The following is a 17,196-nucleotide window of genomic DNA, read 5'->3' as shown; positions in this document are numbered from 1 at the left end:
AAAAAAAACATCTACACTGTTGCTATTTCTCTGCTATTACAGTTTTCCTCTCCACTACTTACATACGCACGAACTGCAAGTCAACAATAAGTTACTGGAGAGGACATGTTAAAAGCAGGAAAAATGGGCAAATGTAAGGATTTGAGCCACTTTGACAAAGGTGCAATGGCTAGACAACTGGTCAGAACATCTTCAAAATGACAGATCTTGTCGGGTGTTCCTGGTATGTGGTGGTTAGCACCAAACAAAAGTGGTTGAATGAAAGACAACTGGTAAACCGGCACCAAATGCTCACCGATGCACGTGACGATTGAAGGCTGGTCCAATCTTACAGAAGAGCGAAATTAGCACAAATTGCTGAAAATCTTAATGCTACCTTTGATAGAAAAATATCAGAACACACAGTGCATCACAGCTTTCTGTATATAGGGCCGCATAGCTGCAGACCAGTCAGTGCCCTTGTTGACCTCTGTGCACTGCTGAAAGCTCCTACAATGAGCGTATGAGTGTCAGAACAGCAGAAGGATGCACTATAGGAAGCATGCAATGTTCTGCTGGGAAACCTTGGGTCCTGGATTAATATGGATCTTACTTTGCCATGTACCACCTATCTAAACATTGTTGCACACCATCATCATGGCAGTACTCTGTGATGGCCTCTTTAAGCATGAAGCCTCCCATGCTGAAGAAATAGTTCAGGAATGATTTGAAGAACATGACTAGGAGTTCATTGTGTTGATTTGGACTCCAAAGTCCTCGGATCTCAGTCCAATCGAGCATCTGTGGGACATACTGGGAAAACAAGTCTGACCCATGAAGGTCCTACTTTGTAACTTCTAGGACTTGAAGGATCTGCGACTAACATGTTGGTGCCTAGAACCACAGGACACCTTCAGAAGTGGATGTTTTGGAAAATAATCAGAAACCTAATAATCCGAAACACAAACAAGCCAAGCAAGGTGACTGAAGGTTTATATAAAAAAAATTGTATGTTTTTTAAAATATCTAAATACATAAAAGATGATAAATAACATTCAAGACACAGATAAACCACTGGATAAATTGAACCACTGTGAGAGTATTCAGAACTGGATTCCTGTTCTGTTTGTTTCACCCAGTTTCCCTCCCAGGTTTGCTTTCACAGTGAAGCGCTGAGGTTTCACTGAAACTCTACCCAGCCTTTATTAAAATAATCGCTGCCCACAGACACATGGTAACTATGTTTCTGGAAATCCTATCTCCTAATCTCATCTCAGAGGGTTTGCCCAGTATCTCTGCATGGCATCGCAGAATGGTATCATTGTGGAATGATGACCCACAAACACACTTTTGTGAGGCACTTTTCCCCAAAGCGCATTACCCAAGCAGGACCAGTAGGTCCTAAAATATTAGCAGCCTGACTGCAAACTAGGCCATACGCAGCAGTTTAAGAGCATTACTGACTGCAGGTATCGTGTCAGAGGAAGGTGGGTGAATTTACTGAGTTAATAATGTTAAGTGAGAACGGTGTAGATCTTGTACAGAAGTTTGATGATTAGCAGAGTGTTAAGAATTGCAAATTGTGTCATAACTTGTCATTCTGTCATCACAAATATTCTTCTCCTTTTGTCCTCCACATTCATCTATTCTTTCTATCTCATGCTTTTTCTTTTATTTCCCTCAGACCAACATAGGTTCCATTCTGGCAGCAGTAAACCCCTATAAGCAGATAGCAGGCCTGTACGACGGCACTGCAGTCGAATTGTACAGTAAACACCAGCTGGGGGAGCTGCCGCCTCATATCTTCGCTGTGGCCAACGAGTGTTACCGCTGCCTATGGAAGAGACACGACAGCCAGTGTGTTCTCATCAGGTGAGGACTTCTTTCAGGAATGCTGGGTCCATTTTTAAGTCTTCTACTATTACAAAGTCATTAGAAACAGAATTAAATTGATGGATTAATTGATTTCTGAGTCTTCTTTCATCCTTGGCCTTAAATTTGCCAGAAATACTTTCTTTAAATTGAGTTTCTTATGACATTTCCACCCAAAATTGAAGAGACAGGTGTAACGCACCCATTTATGTACCCACTGTCTGTCTGTGTACCCACAGTGGGGAAAGTGGTGCTGGGAAGACAGAAAGCACCAAGCTGCTGCTGAAGTTCCTGTCAGTGATGAGTCAGAACTCAGCAGGAACTCCTCTGTCAGAGAGAACCACCAGGGTGGAGCAGGCCCTCGTTCAGAGCAGGTACTGTATGACCCCCGATCTCTGACCCCAACTCTGTTTAGGAAAACCACATCACTGGTAGAAGTAAGAAACCTACGACCACTGCATGACGAGAGTAATCAATAGATCCACTGTGTATAGTATGGTGTACCTTTGTTTATTTAGCCCTTGAATCATAAACCTTTTGTACTTAAGATGTATTTCGTTATGAGTATATGAGTTATATGTATTATATTTTGCTTATTTCCGTATGTCTTGTGTACATAGATGCTCCTCCTGCACTGTCATTTTGCCAAAGCAAGTCCTAACAATGTTTATTGCAGTGACAGTGAAGTTGATTCAACTCTGTATGTGGTTATTTTTTTACTCTTGGTGGGAATTCGTGTGATTTTGAAATGGATGCCTTTGCACTGATTGATAGTCTCCTCCAAAATTAGATTATTGGTGAGGAGAGGATTTTTTCCTAATCAACATTTAGGCCATCATGGGTTGTAAATCTTCCTTTTAAAAACTGCAGAATTTTAGGAATTAACAAAAGGGGTCATGAACTTTGTTGTGGGCTCTCTACTGACCAATGTTAGGGAAGCTGTATGTTGTTCAGATATCTACGGTGGCCGAGAGAAGCAAACCAATTTTACATAATGCAAAACACTTTTACAACCTCCAAGACAAATTTACAAGTGACAAAACACTTTTACAAGTTCGAAAACACTTTTACAAGTCCAAAAACACTTTTACAAATCTAAAAACACTTTTACATAATGCAAAACACTTTTACAACCTCCAAGACAAATTTACAAGCGACAAAACACTTTTACAAGTTCGAAAACACTTTTACAAGTCCGAAAACACTTTTACAAAGCCAAACGTAACCGGAAAGGGAATGTCCCAACTCCGGGTTTGAACCGGAAGTGACAACGAGGAGCGGCTAATGCAACTTTTGGTTGTTGTTGATGGTGAACCAAGCGAGCGGGTGATGTTTTGCCCGTTTTGTGGGGAACATATGAACCGATTGACGCGGTTTTGTTTTTCGTGTGGACGGTCTTTCGAGTGTTTAAATGGCGCAGATCAGACCGACAGAGTGCATTAGCCGCTCCTCGTCGTCACTTCCGCTTCAGCCCCGGAGTTGGGACATTCCCTTTCCGGTTACATTTGGATTTGTAAAAGTGTTTTCGGACTTGTAAAAGTGTTTTCGAACTTGTAAAAGTGTTTTGTCGCTTGTAAATTTGTCTTGGAGGTTGTAAAAGTGTTTTGCATTATGTAAAAGTGTTTTTAGATTTGTAAAAGTGTTTTCGAACTTGTAAAAGTGTTTTGTCGCTTGTAAATTTGTCTTGGAGGTTGTAAAAGTGTTTTGCATTATGTAAATTTGGTTTGCACCTCTCGGCCACCGTAGATATCAGAAACGTTTTAGTCACAGTCACAGTTAGCACAATACGGAGAGCAGACTTTCATTAAAATTGCAGAAAAAGTTTATTCTGCATCTGGCATCGGCATCAGAGTGGAAACTGTGGTGTCCAGTCACAGAATACATGATGAAAATGCGCACAAAATATTGTTTGATTTACATGATTGTCCTTTCTCTGTCTGCAGCCCCATCATGGAAGCATTTGGGAACGCTAAGACTGTGTACAACAATAACTCCAGTCGCTTCGGGAAGTTCATACAGCTCCACTTTTCCCAGAATGGAAACATCCAGGGAGGCTGCATCGTTGATTGTATCTTTTATAATGTGCTGCTGCAAAGTACATGCTTGTAGTGTTTGTACAGAGGATAGATTCACTGTGATTCTTCAGGGTTCTCCTTGACTGTCAATAATCAGATTTGCTGGAAAAGGTAGGTTTGTGTTGTGTTAAAACATTCAGGAAGTTTCTAATTTAGTACCAGCAATATGCAATAAAGTCAAAACTAATTCATTTATGCAATAACTGTTTTTTCTAATCATACTTTCTTTTAAGAACCGAGTGGTTCGGCAGAATCCTGGTGAGAGAAACTATCACATCTTCTACGCACTGTTAGCTGGAGCAGACAGGGACCACAGAGGTTGGTTTTTACAGAGTTTACTGTATGACCAGCAGAACATGTAACTAATGTGTCAAAATTCTGAAAATAGTCAGATCTGATAATATTCATAACCTTAATGTTAAATTTTGTGCAGAGAATTAATCAACTCGATCTACGTATATGATGGAAAATATCCACCGGTTTGAACCAGGAAAGAAATGACTGCAGTGACTTTAAGTGCATATTACGAGATAAATAAATCTATTATAGCTTTCTCTGAATTTACAGTTCATTTTGTTAACTACTTAAATAGTTAATGTACTTGTTTTGTGTGATTATTAACAATCCTGTTGTCCTCATTTATGGGCACCAAAAAATATTGTTTCCTTGTCTGAGAAAAATCCTAAAATTCAGCAAAAAAAATCCCAAATTTCTGAAAATTTGCAAAACCTCCAGGAAGAAAATTCCAATAATTCCTTCAAAATTTCCCTTGAAAGTTTTATTTTTTAAAAAAAATCCCCAATTTTGGCAAGAAAATTCTTGTAAATATTTTCAAAAAATGAGTAAAAATCTTCCAAAAATATCTAAAGTGATTACATATATATCAGTAACGGTTCTAATTAGGGCTGGGACTTTATCGCGTTAATTTTGATTGATTAATTAATTAATTACAGCGAAAACAAGGCGTTACAAATAATAACGCAATTAATTGCACCCTCCTCAGTTCCCTCATTTCTGGCACACCAGTAACGCTGATGAACCCTCCAGCCCAGTAGGTGGCGGTAATGAGCCTGAAGTCTGTTTGTAGCCATGAAGAAGACGCACAGGAAGCACTGAGTGAAGTCAGGCACTGGTGAACAGTGAAGGAAGACGAGAATGAGCTTGTTGGACAGAAAGTTTTCTTTTAAAAATTTTCCTGGTGGCAGCTTGGATAAAAGCCTGGTTGTGTGCAAATTGTACAACAAAGAATTTTCTGATCACTGCGTCTCTTCAAGCCGACGGTATCACCTCAATGTAAAACATGTTGCTGTTAGCACCAGAGCTAACGTTAGCTACGAGTCATGCTAACGGCTAACGGTGTAGCCATCCCATAATAGACCACTTTTCTAGACAGTGCTTGAGTTTACAGAAAGTCTTAAAATGTTGAATAAAATCGCTATAATTGCACTTAGATTTGCAGTAATCTGTGAATGTAGCAAACATGAAAAATGCAGATAAATAGAAATGAAACATTTTTGTGGTTTAAGTTTTTACTCCGTGGAGGCTCTGCCTCCTTGGAGGAGGAATAACCTAAACAACAAAAATATCTCTTTTAATAACTTAATTATAAACTTTTTGTTTATAAAGAAAAATAAAAATATAAAAAATGATATTCCTATAAAAAGAACCATTAAAATTCCACCATTATCAGACCCAGAAAAGATGAAAACAGAATGAATCTCTGGATTTTCAACTTTCTGAAGCTCCTTGAACTACTTATGCTGATTTTATGTGCCATACAGTGGAAAAAACAACTAAATTCAGGCTTTAAGTCATCAAAATCACTTTTTTCTATATGTCCCATTTTCCTTTTTTAAAATAAATTTTAAATTATAAACACATATGTGTCTATTCATTGATTCAACTGTCAACCACAATTTTATTTGAATTGAGAAACTTCATTTATTGTGTCAAATATTGCTATTTGACAAAACTGCAATTATTGCGATTAATTAATTACCAAGCCTGTAATTAATTAGATTAATTTTTTAATCGCGTCCACCACTAGTTCTAATATTTTCTTTAAGAACATTCAGAAAAAAAATCAACCAAAATCCATTGAATTTCGCTGGATTTGGTTGATTTCTTTTCTGAATGTTCTTAAAGAAACATTTTTTTTAAACATTTGTTTTTTCCACCAAAAAATGTTCAAAAATTTCCCAAAAAATGTTGAAAATGTGGAAGTTTTCACTGTGAAAATATATATTTTTTCCACGTTTTCAAATTTTAAAATGGGTCAATTTGACCTGCAGGACGACAGGAGGGTTGAAAATTTCCTTTAAAAGTTTTATTTAAAAAAAATAAATAAATAAAAAATTCCCCAAATTTGGAAAAAAAATTTTGAAAATACTTTCAAAAATGAGTAACAATCTTCCAAAAAATTCTAAAAATATCTAAAGTTACTACGTTTATATTGGTAAACTTCTAACATTTTCTTTAAGAACATTCACAAAAAAATCTACCAAAATCCAGCGAAATTCACTGGATTTTGACAGATTTTTTTTTTTATGAATGTTCTTAAGAAACATTTTTAACATTTCTTTTTTCCACCAAAAATGTTCAAAAATTTCCCAAAAATGTTGAAAATGCAGACATCAGAAGTTTCACTGTGAGTGTGCAGGACAACACGAGGGTTAAGAATTAGTAGCATGAACATTCAACGAGGTAACATGAAAGACTTTGTTCTGTCTTCATTTCTGTGTCCTGCAGACATGTACCTGTTGTCTGAAGGTCCGGAGTCGTATCACTACCTGAGCCAGTCCGGCTGCGTGCAGGACAGCAGCCTGGATGACCAACAGCTCTTTAACAGTGTGATGGTAAGAAGAAAGAAGCCAGTATTTAATATTTTACTGTACATGCTTTGTCTCAACCCCAGAGGGCACCATAACCCTTTGTCATAAGCAAACCAGCCAAGTTACCAGACAAAGGCATCACTTCCAGAAAACATGAGCCTTGGGGAAACATGTTATTTGGTTGTGTCACGTTGGCTTCGGAGGCACATTTTGAATTATGTTCTAAATCGTTTTATAGCTCTAAGGAAAAAACAAATTAAATTTAGCTGCTGTCATGACTTGAATGGGTCGAGTGTGTTTCTAGAGTTCTGCTAGTGACATGTTGTGTAACTTTGTGTGTTGCAGGAAGCTCTGAAGGTGATGGAATTCACTGAGGAGGAGATCAGAGATGTGTTCAAGCTGCTCTCTGCCGTCCTCCAGATGGGCAACATTGAATTCATGACTGCTGGTGGAGCTCAGATCACTTCCAAAGGAGGTAGAAAGAGGAATTAAGACAGTGATATATCTGCTGCACACAGTGTGTCAGATTGACTGTGTTCAAAAATAGTTTTAAAATAGTAATAGAATAAATAGTAATAGTGAAGGACACAGATCAGTAGTAATATAGAATTCTGCCTGTGTTTTCTCACTGTCATTTCTTACTATTTTCCTAGAAACATTTCCTGGACAGAAGTTTTAATTTCATGCTAATTATAGGTAAAATAGAGACATCCAAATTAGCTACAATGCAGTTTGTGAAATTTGCCTCCAGGAAGCCAGAGTTTTGCAAACGTGAAAGTTTTCCATTAATAAACTAATAATGAACAACTTTTTACTTGGCTTTAAAGGAAGCAGTTCTTTCAAGAAAATTCCTGTTTTCCATACATTGAGTCCTAAATAACGTCATTATTTCTCTGACACTTCCAAGCAAATCATCAGGAATTTATCTTGGTAATTACAGATACTAAACTATCACTGAAATCACTTACACCCTTGGGAAAAATGCTTTTCATTGTCTAGTTATTTACTATTTATTCTGTTTTTAAATTCCAGCTACTTCCTAAAGATCATAAAACAAAGCAGTTACAGGAGAAAACGTGGGAGAAAATGTTGCAAACATCAACTTAATTGCTGAAAGCAGATAAAATCAAATTGCAAGATTTCTCGAGCGACGGAAATCAATTTTATATTAAATGATAAAACTGGAAATATGTGGTTTTAAGTGGTTAAGCTCTGTCTCGTTAAAATGACAAGTGGTTTCTGGTGACGTTTATTGTAGAAAGCCCTTCCAAAGCACATAAGTGGTTTGACCGTGATGTTGGACCACTCTGCAGCATTGTTTATGCCTGAGAGTTTGATTGACGTTGTAGCGCGAGACAGAGCACCGAACAGGCTGTAACACGAGCTCAAGACTCCTTTGTTCGCTGTGTCTGACCTCTTTTCCAAAGAACCTGTGAACTACAGTGACTGCAAAGTGCTACAGCACAGTCGACAGAGTAGAGTTTCCTATAGACTGTATAGGATCACCGTCTGTATGTCGCATCTGTTGTTCGGCATCAATAGGCATCACCTGAACTGTCTGTGTTCTGCATGAATTATACAAACACTACAATGTGCATCTGTGTGTGTTTCAGTGGTCAGTAATGTCAGCGAGCTGCTCGGTCTGGACTCCTTTCAGTTGTCAGAGGTGTTGACCCAGCGCTCCATGATCCTCAGAGGAGAGGAGATCTGCTCCCCCCTCACTGTGGAGCAGGTAACAACACATCCAACACATTCAATGCAGAAACATTTGCTTTTCCCGGTTTATTTCCCACCTTTCAGTGTATAATCTTAAGATTGGCTGGTAGGGATTCTACACTATCACGACACTGAAGCATACAGTCAGTGCATATTTGCCATCCCCTATCCTTCTCTGCTCTCCTGTCCTGGTGACACACACACAGCCTTTTCTCCGGCGCTCTCCACCCCATGCCTCCCCAGATCCCTTGCGTGACTCCCGGCCATTTCCTGCTTTTTGTCTGCCAGATTCCAGGCACAATAAAGCCATCGTGATAGTGATCTGAGTCAAAAAGCACAATAGCCCCAATGACTGGGGGTGAAGTAAGAGTCTTCTCCTCTGGAGGCAGTGCAGCCAGGCACCGAAACGCTGGCATAATAATTCACCCGCGCCTCTTTCTCAGGCTTCTATTGTCCACGCTGGAGTCTGTAATTAATGTGAATATTTCACAAGTCTTCATTTTGCATGTGCTATCCTTTTCACCATATGCCGCAAGAACATTCTGACACATGACACAATCCTTCTTGGCGGAGCTCAACCCTTTCGGCCCACTCTTTCTCGTAAATGCCAGCGAATATGCAGGATGGACCTTTTACTATTATCGCAGGGACACGAAAGTCACAAGAAAGCTTTTCATCAGCAGACAAAGAACTTGTGCTGTCACCCTGCTGCTGCTTGTTCTGCCTGGCCTTTGAAGCAACTTGTCTCTTAATAGAGTTCATTATTCCGGTCCTGGACTCGGCAAGAATGACTTCTTCTCACAACGGCCAGGGGTCACTCCCCCTCACGACTGCCTGCAGTAGCCCTCCTCCCTCCCCACCCTCACCCCTCCGTCCTGGACAAACAGCCATTCTTCTCACCCCTGTGACGGAGATCCTGGAGCCACCAGCGCTCAGTTCACACCCGCTAGCTGCAAGAGGTGACTGGGCATGATGGATTACTCAAAAGCCCGGGAGCATTGTTGCCTCACATACAGTAAGCGTTGCCACAACGCTTGTTTTGTTTTCGATTCAAGCACAATACCTGTGGAGGAAGTGTAGCTGGCGAGCTCCAGCTTTTTGTGTTCATACACAGATGATGTCTGGCTCAAAGGTTGACTTCACAGCAGTGGGAGAAAATCAGACTCCAGTTGAATGGTGATCAGAAACTGCTTCTGCAGTTTCAAGTGAGTGTCACAAATTATAGTGTTTATCCTGTCAATCACGGGCAAGTTTAGTGTGTAGTTTTTAATAGAATAGATGGCAAAAAATAAGCTGTTTTGAGATTTTGCTTGGATTACCCGATCTTGTCAAGTGAATGCCAATAAAAGAATCGCCATGATTTTCAGCACTTCACATCAATTGAGGCTTTAACATTGAATTTGATAGTTTCTGCTTTCGTCATCTGCAGATAATTTTTTCCCCTCATACTAAACATAATTGTCATGAAAAAGTTCCACCTGTTTGATGTCTAGAGTGTGTCCTCTGTCCTGTCTTTCACTGAAGTAAAGGCACAAACATGATTCAGAAATATGTCCTCTAGTCAGAATTCTAGTTACCCCTCTGAAACCCAAACCCTGCCACTGTTTTTGAAATTCATGTTATGTTTTTACACAGTCAGAAACTGTAAAAACAGAAAGAATTACTGGATTTTCAACTTTGGAAAGCTGAAAATTCATATCTGATTGTTCTGTTCCATCAGAAAATGTAACCAAATATCAGCTTAAAATTGTGTCTTTTAATCAAAATCATTGTCTCAATTCAGTCAATTTGTCAAATATATACTCTTTGCATCAGCAAGACTTTGTTAAAAACAAACAATTCTGTGTTTGTCGGCTCAACCTTGAAGCTATTATCGACTGAGCTGTGGCCAACAGACATGTGGCAAAAATTCAGGGACTTTTTGGCTGAACTCGGTTGAAATGCAGACTGTCTCTGCAGAACAGAGAGGAGACAAGTATGGAAACAAATGAAAAACATTTGGGTCATAAAGTATCTACAGTATGCAGAGTCACTGTTTTTTTCCTTTATTGGTAACACCTGTGGGCACTGCACATGTTGATTCTAGGTTATTCCATTATTGTAAAATAAATAATTAATAATAATAAAAAACTTTTATTTTTCATGATTTATTGCATTGTAGAATTGTTATACTGTTGCTTTCTACCTAACATCTTATTCTTAGTAATAATTAGGAACTGTAGCTGTCAGATAATGCAATGCAGTAAAAATTAACTATGAAATGTAGTGGAATGTAAGTACAAAAAAAAGAAATATTCAAATAAATGACCTTAAAATGTTCTTAGATACTAGCCACCACTGCCCCTTTCTGCCCTCGAGCACTATGACCCTGTTTGGTTAACTGAGGAGGTGTCATTTCCTTGTGCTGTGTTTAAAAAAAAAAGACAAAATATACAACTAGAGGGAGACGTGCCAACATGCATGTGCGTTACTCTGATTCGTCTTTGTTTTCGCTGGATTTCTGGAATATAACAATGCAGCCTGCAGTGCGTCACTCTTAAGATATGTAGGCGATAAACGCCGCTGTATGTTGTGAAAACAGACGTTGTCTTAACTGCAGACAGACACTGACATAACACACCTTTGTCTGTTTTATGGACACATGCTGAGGCCTCACACACACCGTCAGTGAAACACTCAAACACATCATTGTTTTTAACCTCTTTAACCCCCATCTGATAGAGCTGATGAAATGTATGAGGTGGGGTGATGTTCACTGTGTTGTGTTAAGGATACAGTCTGCAAGGTTTACCCTCTTTTATTATATATGCTTGACTTGGTATCCATGGTAACCGTTATTTCCTCGTGTCATGATCTGCAGGCGGTGGACTCGCGGGACTCGGTCGCTATGGCGCTTTATTCTCAGTGTTTCTCTTGGATCATAATGAGGATCAACCAGAAGATCAAAGGCAAAGACAACTTCAAGTCCATCGGCATCCTGGACATCTTCGGCTTCGAGAACTTTGAGGTAAAACGCCACCCGTTCAACTGAAGAAACAACAATAAAGAAAAACATATACAAAAAAATTATCCATATTTCCAATTTTCCAACTTATTCTGTCCACCATAGTCTTTCTAGGACTGTGGTGGTGCACATACACTGACTGCTTTAGTGGAATACTCCCTTTTCTACTTTTATCAGCTTTTGAATCTAATTTAGGTGATATTTGGTGGCAAGTTTGGTCATTGGCAAGGGAGTTTTCTAAATATATGACACCTACTTGTGTTTTTAACTCTCTGTACTCCAAAACTTGCTGATGTATTTGAGAGGTTGTTGTCTTTTCCTGATTATAAAAAGGACACCAGTTATTAGAGCCAGAAAGTGTACAAAATTGTCAGATTTTTCACTTTTTAAAACTACGTATCTGTGACACGATGTTCTCTGTGAAAACCATGTCTAAGCTTGAAATTGTGACATTTCATCACAAGCCTCTTTATTCAACATGCCTCATTAAAAAAAAAAAAAAAAGTAGTAAGATGTGTCCTCTAACCAGATTCTGTAAAAAACGCAAACATCTATGTTCCCCACTGTGACTGAGAAACCAGTTCAGGGACATTTTGACTGAACTGGATTTGAACTACAGGCTGTGTTTGCACAGAGGCGATAGGAGAAAAGCCTAAAAACAAGTTAAAAATGTAAAGTAGTGACATATCTACAGTATGTGAATATTACCTGTCAAAACCTGGAAAAATGTTGTATTTGTTGAATTAGTTTTCTCACTTTTTTTTAAAAATATCAAAATTAAAGAGATTAAACCTGAGGGTTTTTTATTTTCTCATCATACATGGCATCAATACTTTGTCATACAGCACAAAATGGAGTTCTTTCCACTTCTAGTCATGGTTGTGTAGTTTCAGTAGAGGGGCTGGACTTTATATTGCAGGGAAAAATGAACCCACAGTGAGGATAAATGTGACAGGAGCAAAATAAGGCCAGAAACTCCTTGAGGTTCAGATGATTTAATGCTGTTTGTCACTTATTTTGATGTAAACATTTAAAATATTAAGCCAAGTTTCCTTTAAAATCATAATTTCTAACCTTTTTGACCCAAATTAAAAAATAACAAGCATCAATCATATTAACACTTGATAGTAAAACTAAATAACTTGTTGATATATGTGATTTACAAAGAGGAACTGATTAGAGATAACCCAAAGATGTGATTAGCTTATTTTTACTTTTCAGTATTCTACTGAAGTTGGAAAATTGCTCTGTGGTTTTTTTAGGCCAATCATGACCCAATAATCAACACTTTAAAACTTTCAGTGCGCAGACAATGACAAGACAAAAAGTAACTTTTCAGTGTTTTTTATGCATAAAACACATACTATACAACAACCGATCAATGCATTTTGTATTTTTTATGCTTAAAATGTCTGGAGAGTGTCCTTTAAGCTGCAGAACTGCTGTATTTAAAATCCTGTTCTTCCATTCTGTAGGTGAACCGATTTGAACAATTTAATATCAACTACGCCAACGAGAAACTCCAGGAGTATTTCAACAAGCACATCTTCTCGCTGGAGCAGCTGGAGTACAACAGGTCAGACACTTTTTTTTAAATATCATAACAAGGCATTTCTACACCTCAGGCTTGTACACTGAATGCAGAACTAGGCTCTGCATGCACTGGAGACTGTCCCACAGAAAGACAGACAGAAAGACAGACAGACAGAACTGGGTGTGGGGGTTGGGCCCCTTCATGACGATGCAGGCAAACTGCCAGACGTTTGGAATTGGTTTAGTTTCTCCCACAGCCAGTTGTTTTCTGCTATAATGGCCCAGCAGCCTGGACATGGCTCATTTCATCACATGTTTGTGCTGGATAATACCTCCATTGTGTCCTCCTGGTTGTTTATATTTATATATATATATACATGGTGTGTCTGTGTGTGTGTGTTTGTCTGACAGGGAGGGGATCCAGTGGGAAGCCATAGACTGGATGGATAACGCTGAGTGTCTGGATCTCATAGAAAAGGTAACAGACAGTCGGACCCTGAGAGAGCAAAGTCATCACCAGGATCGACCGCTAACCACCAGCCAGAGCTGGCGGACCCAGACGCCACACTGTGCTTACACTGACTCCCATCTCCCAGTCTATCATTATATAGTCTCATTTTGCATGTTGTTTGCACAGTAATGTACACCAGTCAGCGGTTGGAGGCATGGTTGAAGTAAAGCATGAGGACAATTTGTGTTATTTTACCACCATAGTTATAATGATGTTAAAGCTGAGCCTCTACAAAGGTGGGCTTGTGTTTAAAATCACAAACTTGGAAGGTTTAGAGGAAGCAAAAGCATCCCACTGCAACCATTTATCTCAATGTATACGTGTGATTTTGCTTTATTATTAGATGATTGCTACTGCTCTGTTGTGACTGCGTGTAACTGTAGGAGTCAAGCAACATGCCTGCTCGCTGAACCCTCTCTTTATAAATAAAAGAGAAAATTGAATGAATTACTTTACAGTTTCCTGGATGTATTGTTATAGCGCAAGCTGCCAGATGTGTCCCATTGGGATTACAACTAGTTCCATCATGATTGCGGTGAGTTTCACCCTCTCTGCTCCTCTCTCTGTGTCTCCCCCTTTAGAAACTGGGCATGTTGGCTCTCATCAATGAGGAGAGTCGCTTCCCCAAAGGCACCGACTACACCCTTCTGGAGAAACTGCACAGTCGACACGCAGTGAGTGCACACATGAAAACCCACATGGCTCTTTCACACATGCAGCGGCGGCGGTAGAACACCCTGCCCCTCCCAGACAGAAACTCGTAAAGCTGTAAAAATGACCCATATCCGTCCAACTAAAGCTCTTTAACCCGTGTTGAGGAAATGCCTTCACCGACCGCCAGCTCAGACAACGGCCTCAAAGAGTTAAACCTCCCGGCTGATGAATCGCCCGTCGCATTGAACGTCTGTGCAGCAGTTGCACACGCCCCCGCGGGCTCTCACGTACAAACACAACAATGCTGAAATGCGATCAGCCATTCTCCAGATCTGATCGGCTTTTGTGCGCAGGAGAAAAGATTGTCCTCAGAAAACCCAGCAGAGTTTTCTAAGGCGGGCGGGAAAAACAAGAGCTACAGAGGGAGACCTTAGCAACGCCTGACCTCTCCCTGAGGTGTTTACCGTCACTGCTGATCCAGGTGTTACGGTTTAAGGTCACGGATGGAGGATTAGAGATTATTTCTCTCACATTGTGCTAAGGGGAACAATTAGTCGATTGTCATAAAACTGATCAACAACAATTTTGATAATGGATGGATCAAGTTTAAGTAATTTATTTTAATAGGTTTTGAAATCTTTATATTTCAGCACCTCAGTAGACATAGAGACATTCTAGATATCTCTGTAACCAAACACTGGCAAAAAGGGGCATAAATTACAAATAAGAAAGACAAGATGAACAGAAATAATAAAGGGGAAAGTAGACTAGCTTTGTTTAGCATCTTAAACAAATGAGGTATCAAAAAATAAGTTGACCCACAACTTAGCGAGGCGTAGCAGAAATGATTTTTCTCATATGGACAGAAAGTTCTAGCCTTTTTTTTTTTTTTAAAGTATATGACAGAAATCATTTTTTGTTATCATCCTTGAAACTTCATTGCCCATGTATTGACAGATATTTTGAATATGAGACTATTGCAGTGACAAAGCAAGATATGAAATCAGGTTCTGGAAACCTATGACGGACATTTATTTATTTTTTTTTTTTTTAACTTTTTTCAGACTTCATAAATTTGAAAAAAGTCAACTTGTTATTGGACTGTACAAATAGTGATTTGTTGCAGCCCTAGATATGTTACCAAGTATTCAGTTTTCTTCTGAACTCTTGGAGGACTCATTGTCCTCTGTGCTGTGCTTCATTTGATTGTAACTAATTAAATAGACATGAACTGCATTTCTAAAAATCTGTGATCTCTTTGTCCTCTCTCCTCAGACAAACCCATACTATGTGAAGCCCAGAGTCACTGACCACCAGTTTGGCATCAAGCACTACGCTGGAGAGGTAGTTAACAGCACTTATACACACACAGATACCGATTCAGAGCAAATCCTGTTCCTTTTTGCTCCCTGAATTAATAGTTTGGGGAAGTGAGGTAGTTTTTTTGGACAGGCGGCGGGATCGTCTTTGCCAAAATCTCCTACGGGATGTTGATGTCTCACCCCTCCTCCGCTGTCTTTTCCCTGACTCAGGAGAAAAGGCCGTCATCTTCCCCTTCCTTTGCTTACATGAGGATTGCTCCTGATGGAAGCGAAGGAAAAGGGCAAGAAGAGATCAGGACAGAGGAACGAATCCAGAGATTGAATAGGGCAGAGGGGAAGGGGGGCATGATGGGATGTGGGGCAAAGCAGAAAGGTTCGCCTTCATAAAGAATGGCTTTATGAAGCCTGCTCCAGACAAGAACTCCTCAGTGAGTGTGGCAGCTCAGTCACAAGCCTGGCATGGATGACTATGGTAATGACCTGGTCCAGAGAGGACAGCCAGGCCAGCCAGTTGTTCTCTCCCGCCCTCCCTCCTTCCCTCTCACCCTCCCTCCCTCCAGCGTGCCTCTCCAAGTGCATAGTCACTTCTCTGAAAGCTCTTTCTGTTACTTGAAATGGTGCTGCGAGGTTAGTGGGGGAAACTGTAGCATCCTCCCATAGATTTGATTATCTGTGTGGTGCCAGAGAAATGACGTTAATTCAAGTTAGGACCCTTATTTGTTTGACATGAACTAGAAAAAAAACCACCTCTTGTTAACTCATGGCTAACAGCAATAACTCAGTGTTGCATTTAAACTGTATTTTGTTTTAGGGGATCCATGAGTCACTGGGTGTAACTTTCTGCACTAAATTGTGTGTGATTCTCTTCAACAAACCCATTTCACTGTGGAATCGTGAGACCATCCCAGATAACAAACCTGAAAGTGACACAGAGAGCCTGTTTTATGAGTCTGTTCCACTGAAGGTGCACTGAAGTGTAATTAGGGTGTCGTGAAGTTCGGATCCCACGGCTCCCCATGAAGCCTCCAGGCTTGGCAATGGTGGATGGGGATCAGCATTAGATAGTTGTATACACGCAAAGCTGTGAATACAAGCTCACATATGCAAATGTGCACAAGTTTGCATACAGACACAGATTACTGTATTTTTTATTTTTGCATAAAGTATTTTATATGCGCCACTATTTTCATTCCACATACAGATTAGTTAATATATAAAAGTTTTACTGTGGATGTGTGTGAGTAGAAATGTCGTGTTACTAAGACGAAGCTTGAACAGAACTCAACAGGTGACTGCATTAACGCAGACGAGACCCGCCTCCCCCGACTTTGTTCACACCCAGACTCAAAGACGCACTATAAATTATTAATGTCACACTTTGTGCACATGTGTGTGAACGCACCTTTTAATATTTAAAGTCTATATTAAATAGCACATGCTTACATTTAAAAGTTTGGATCATCTGCACTTGCAAATACTGTCATTCTCAGACTCATGGTTAATTTCCTTTTGTTGATATTTTGCACCAACTGTGCACAACTCAGGAACAAATCTTGCTTGTATCTTCATAATGTCACATTCAGCTCTCAGGATATTAGCCACTGACTTTTATGAAAGGAAATATAAGAAAAATTGAGCCAAACCCGGTTTATAATTGGACAATGCTGCAAATTCATTGCTTATGCTGATATAAATCCAT

General features: G+C 39.5%; 1 protein-coding gene across 1 annotated transcript in view; it reads left to right on the top strand.

The window, feature by feature from the left end:
* myo10l3 (myosin X, like 3) overlaps nt 1-17,196 on the top strand; it is a 64,647-nt gene that overhangs the window by 27,426 nt on the left and 20,025 nt on the right. Inside the window, exons 4-16 of the mRNA XM_023298919.3 lie at nt 1,664-1,851; nt 2,091-2,225; nt 3,795-3,919; nt 4,024-4,037; nt 4,160-4,244; nt 6,675-6,781; nt 7,103-7,232; nt 8,371-8,489; nt 11,334-11,480; nt 12,953-13,053; nt 13,422-13,488; nt 14,103-14,195; nt 15,451-15,519. Coding sequence (XP_023154687.2) covers nt 1,664-1,851; nt 2,091-2,225; nt 3,795-3,919; nt 4,024-4,037; nt 4,160-4,244; nt 6,675-6,781; nt 7,103-7,232; nt 8,371-8,489; nt 11,334-11,480; nt 12,953-13,053; nt 13,422-13,488; nt 14,103-14,195; nt 15,451-15,519 — 1,380 coding nt within the window. The remainder of the gene's footprint in view (nt 1-1,663; nt 1,852-2,090; nt 2,226-3,794; nt 3,920-4,023; nt 4,038-4,159; nt 4,245-6,674; nt 6,782-7,102; nt 7,233-8,370; nt 8,490-11,333; nt 11,481-12,952; nt 13,054-13,421; nt 13,489-14,102; nt 14,196-15,450; nt 15,520-17,196) is intronic.

This window comes from Amphiprion ocellaris, chromosome 11 (assembly GCF_022539595.1).
Source record: "Amphiprion ocellaris isolate individual 3 ecotype Okinawa chromosome 11, ASM2253959v1, whole genome shotgun sequence".
Taxonomy (NCBI): domain Eukaryota; kingdom Metazoa; phylum Chordata; class Actinopteri; family Pomacentridae; genus Amphiprion; species Amphiprion ocellaris.
The sequence above is the reverse complement of the archived record's forward strand: the minus strand, read 5'-3'. Positions and strand labels throughout refer to the sequence as shown.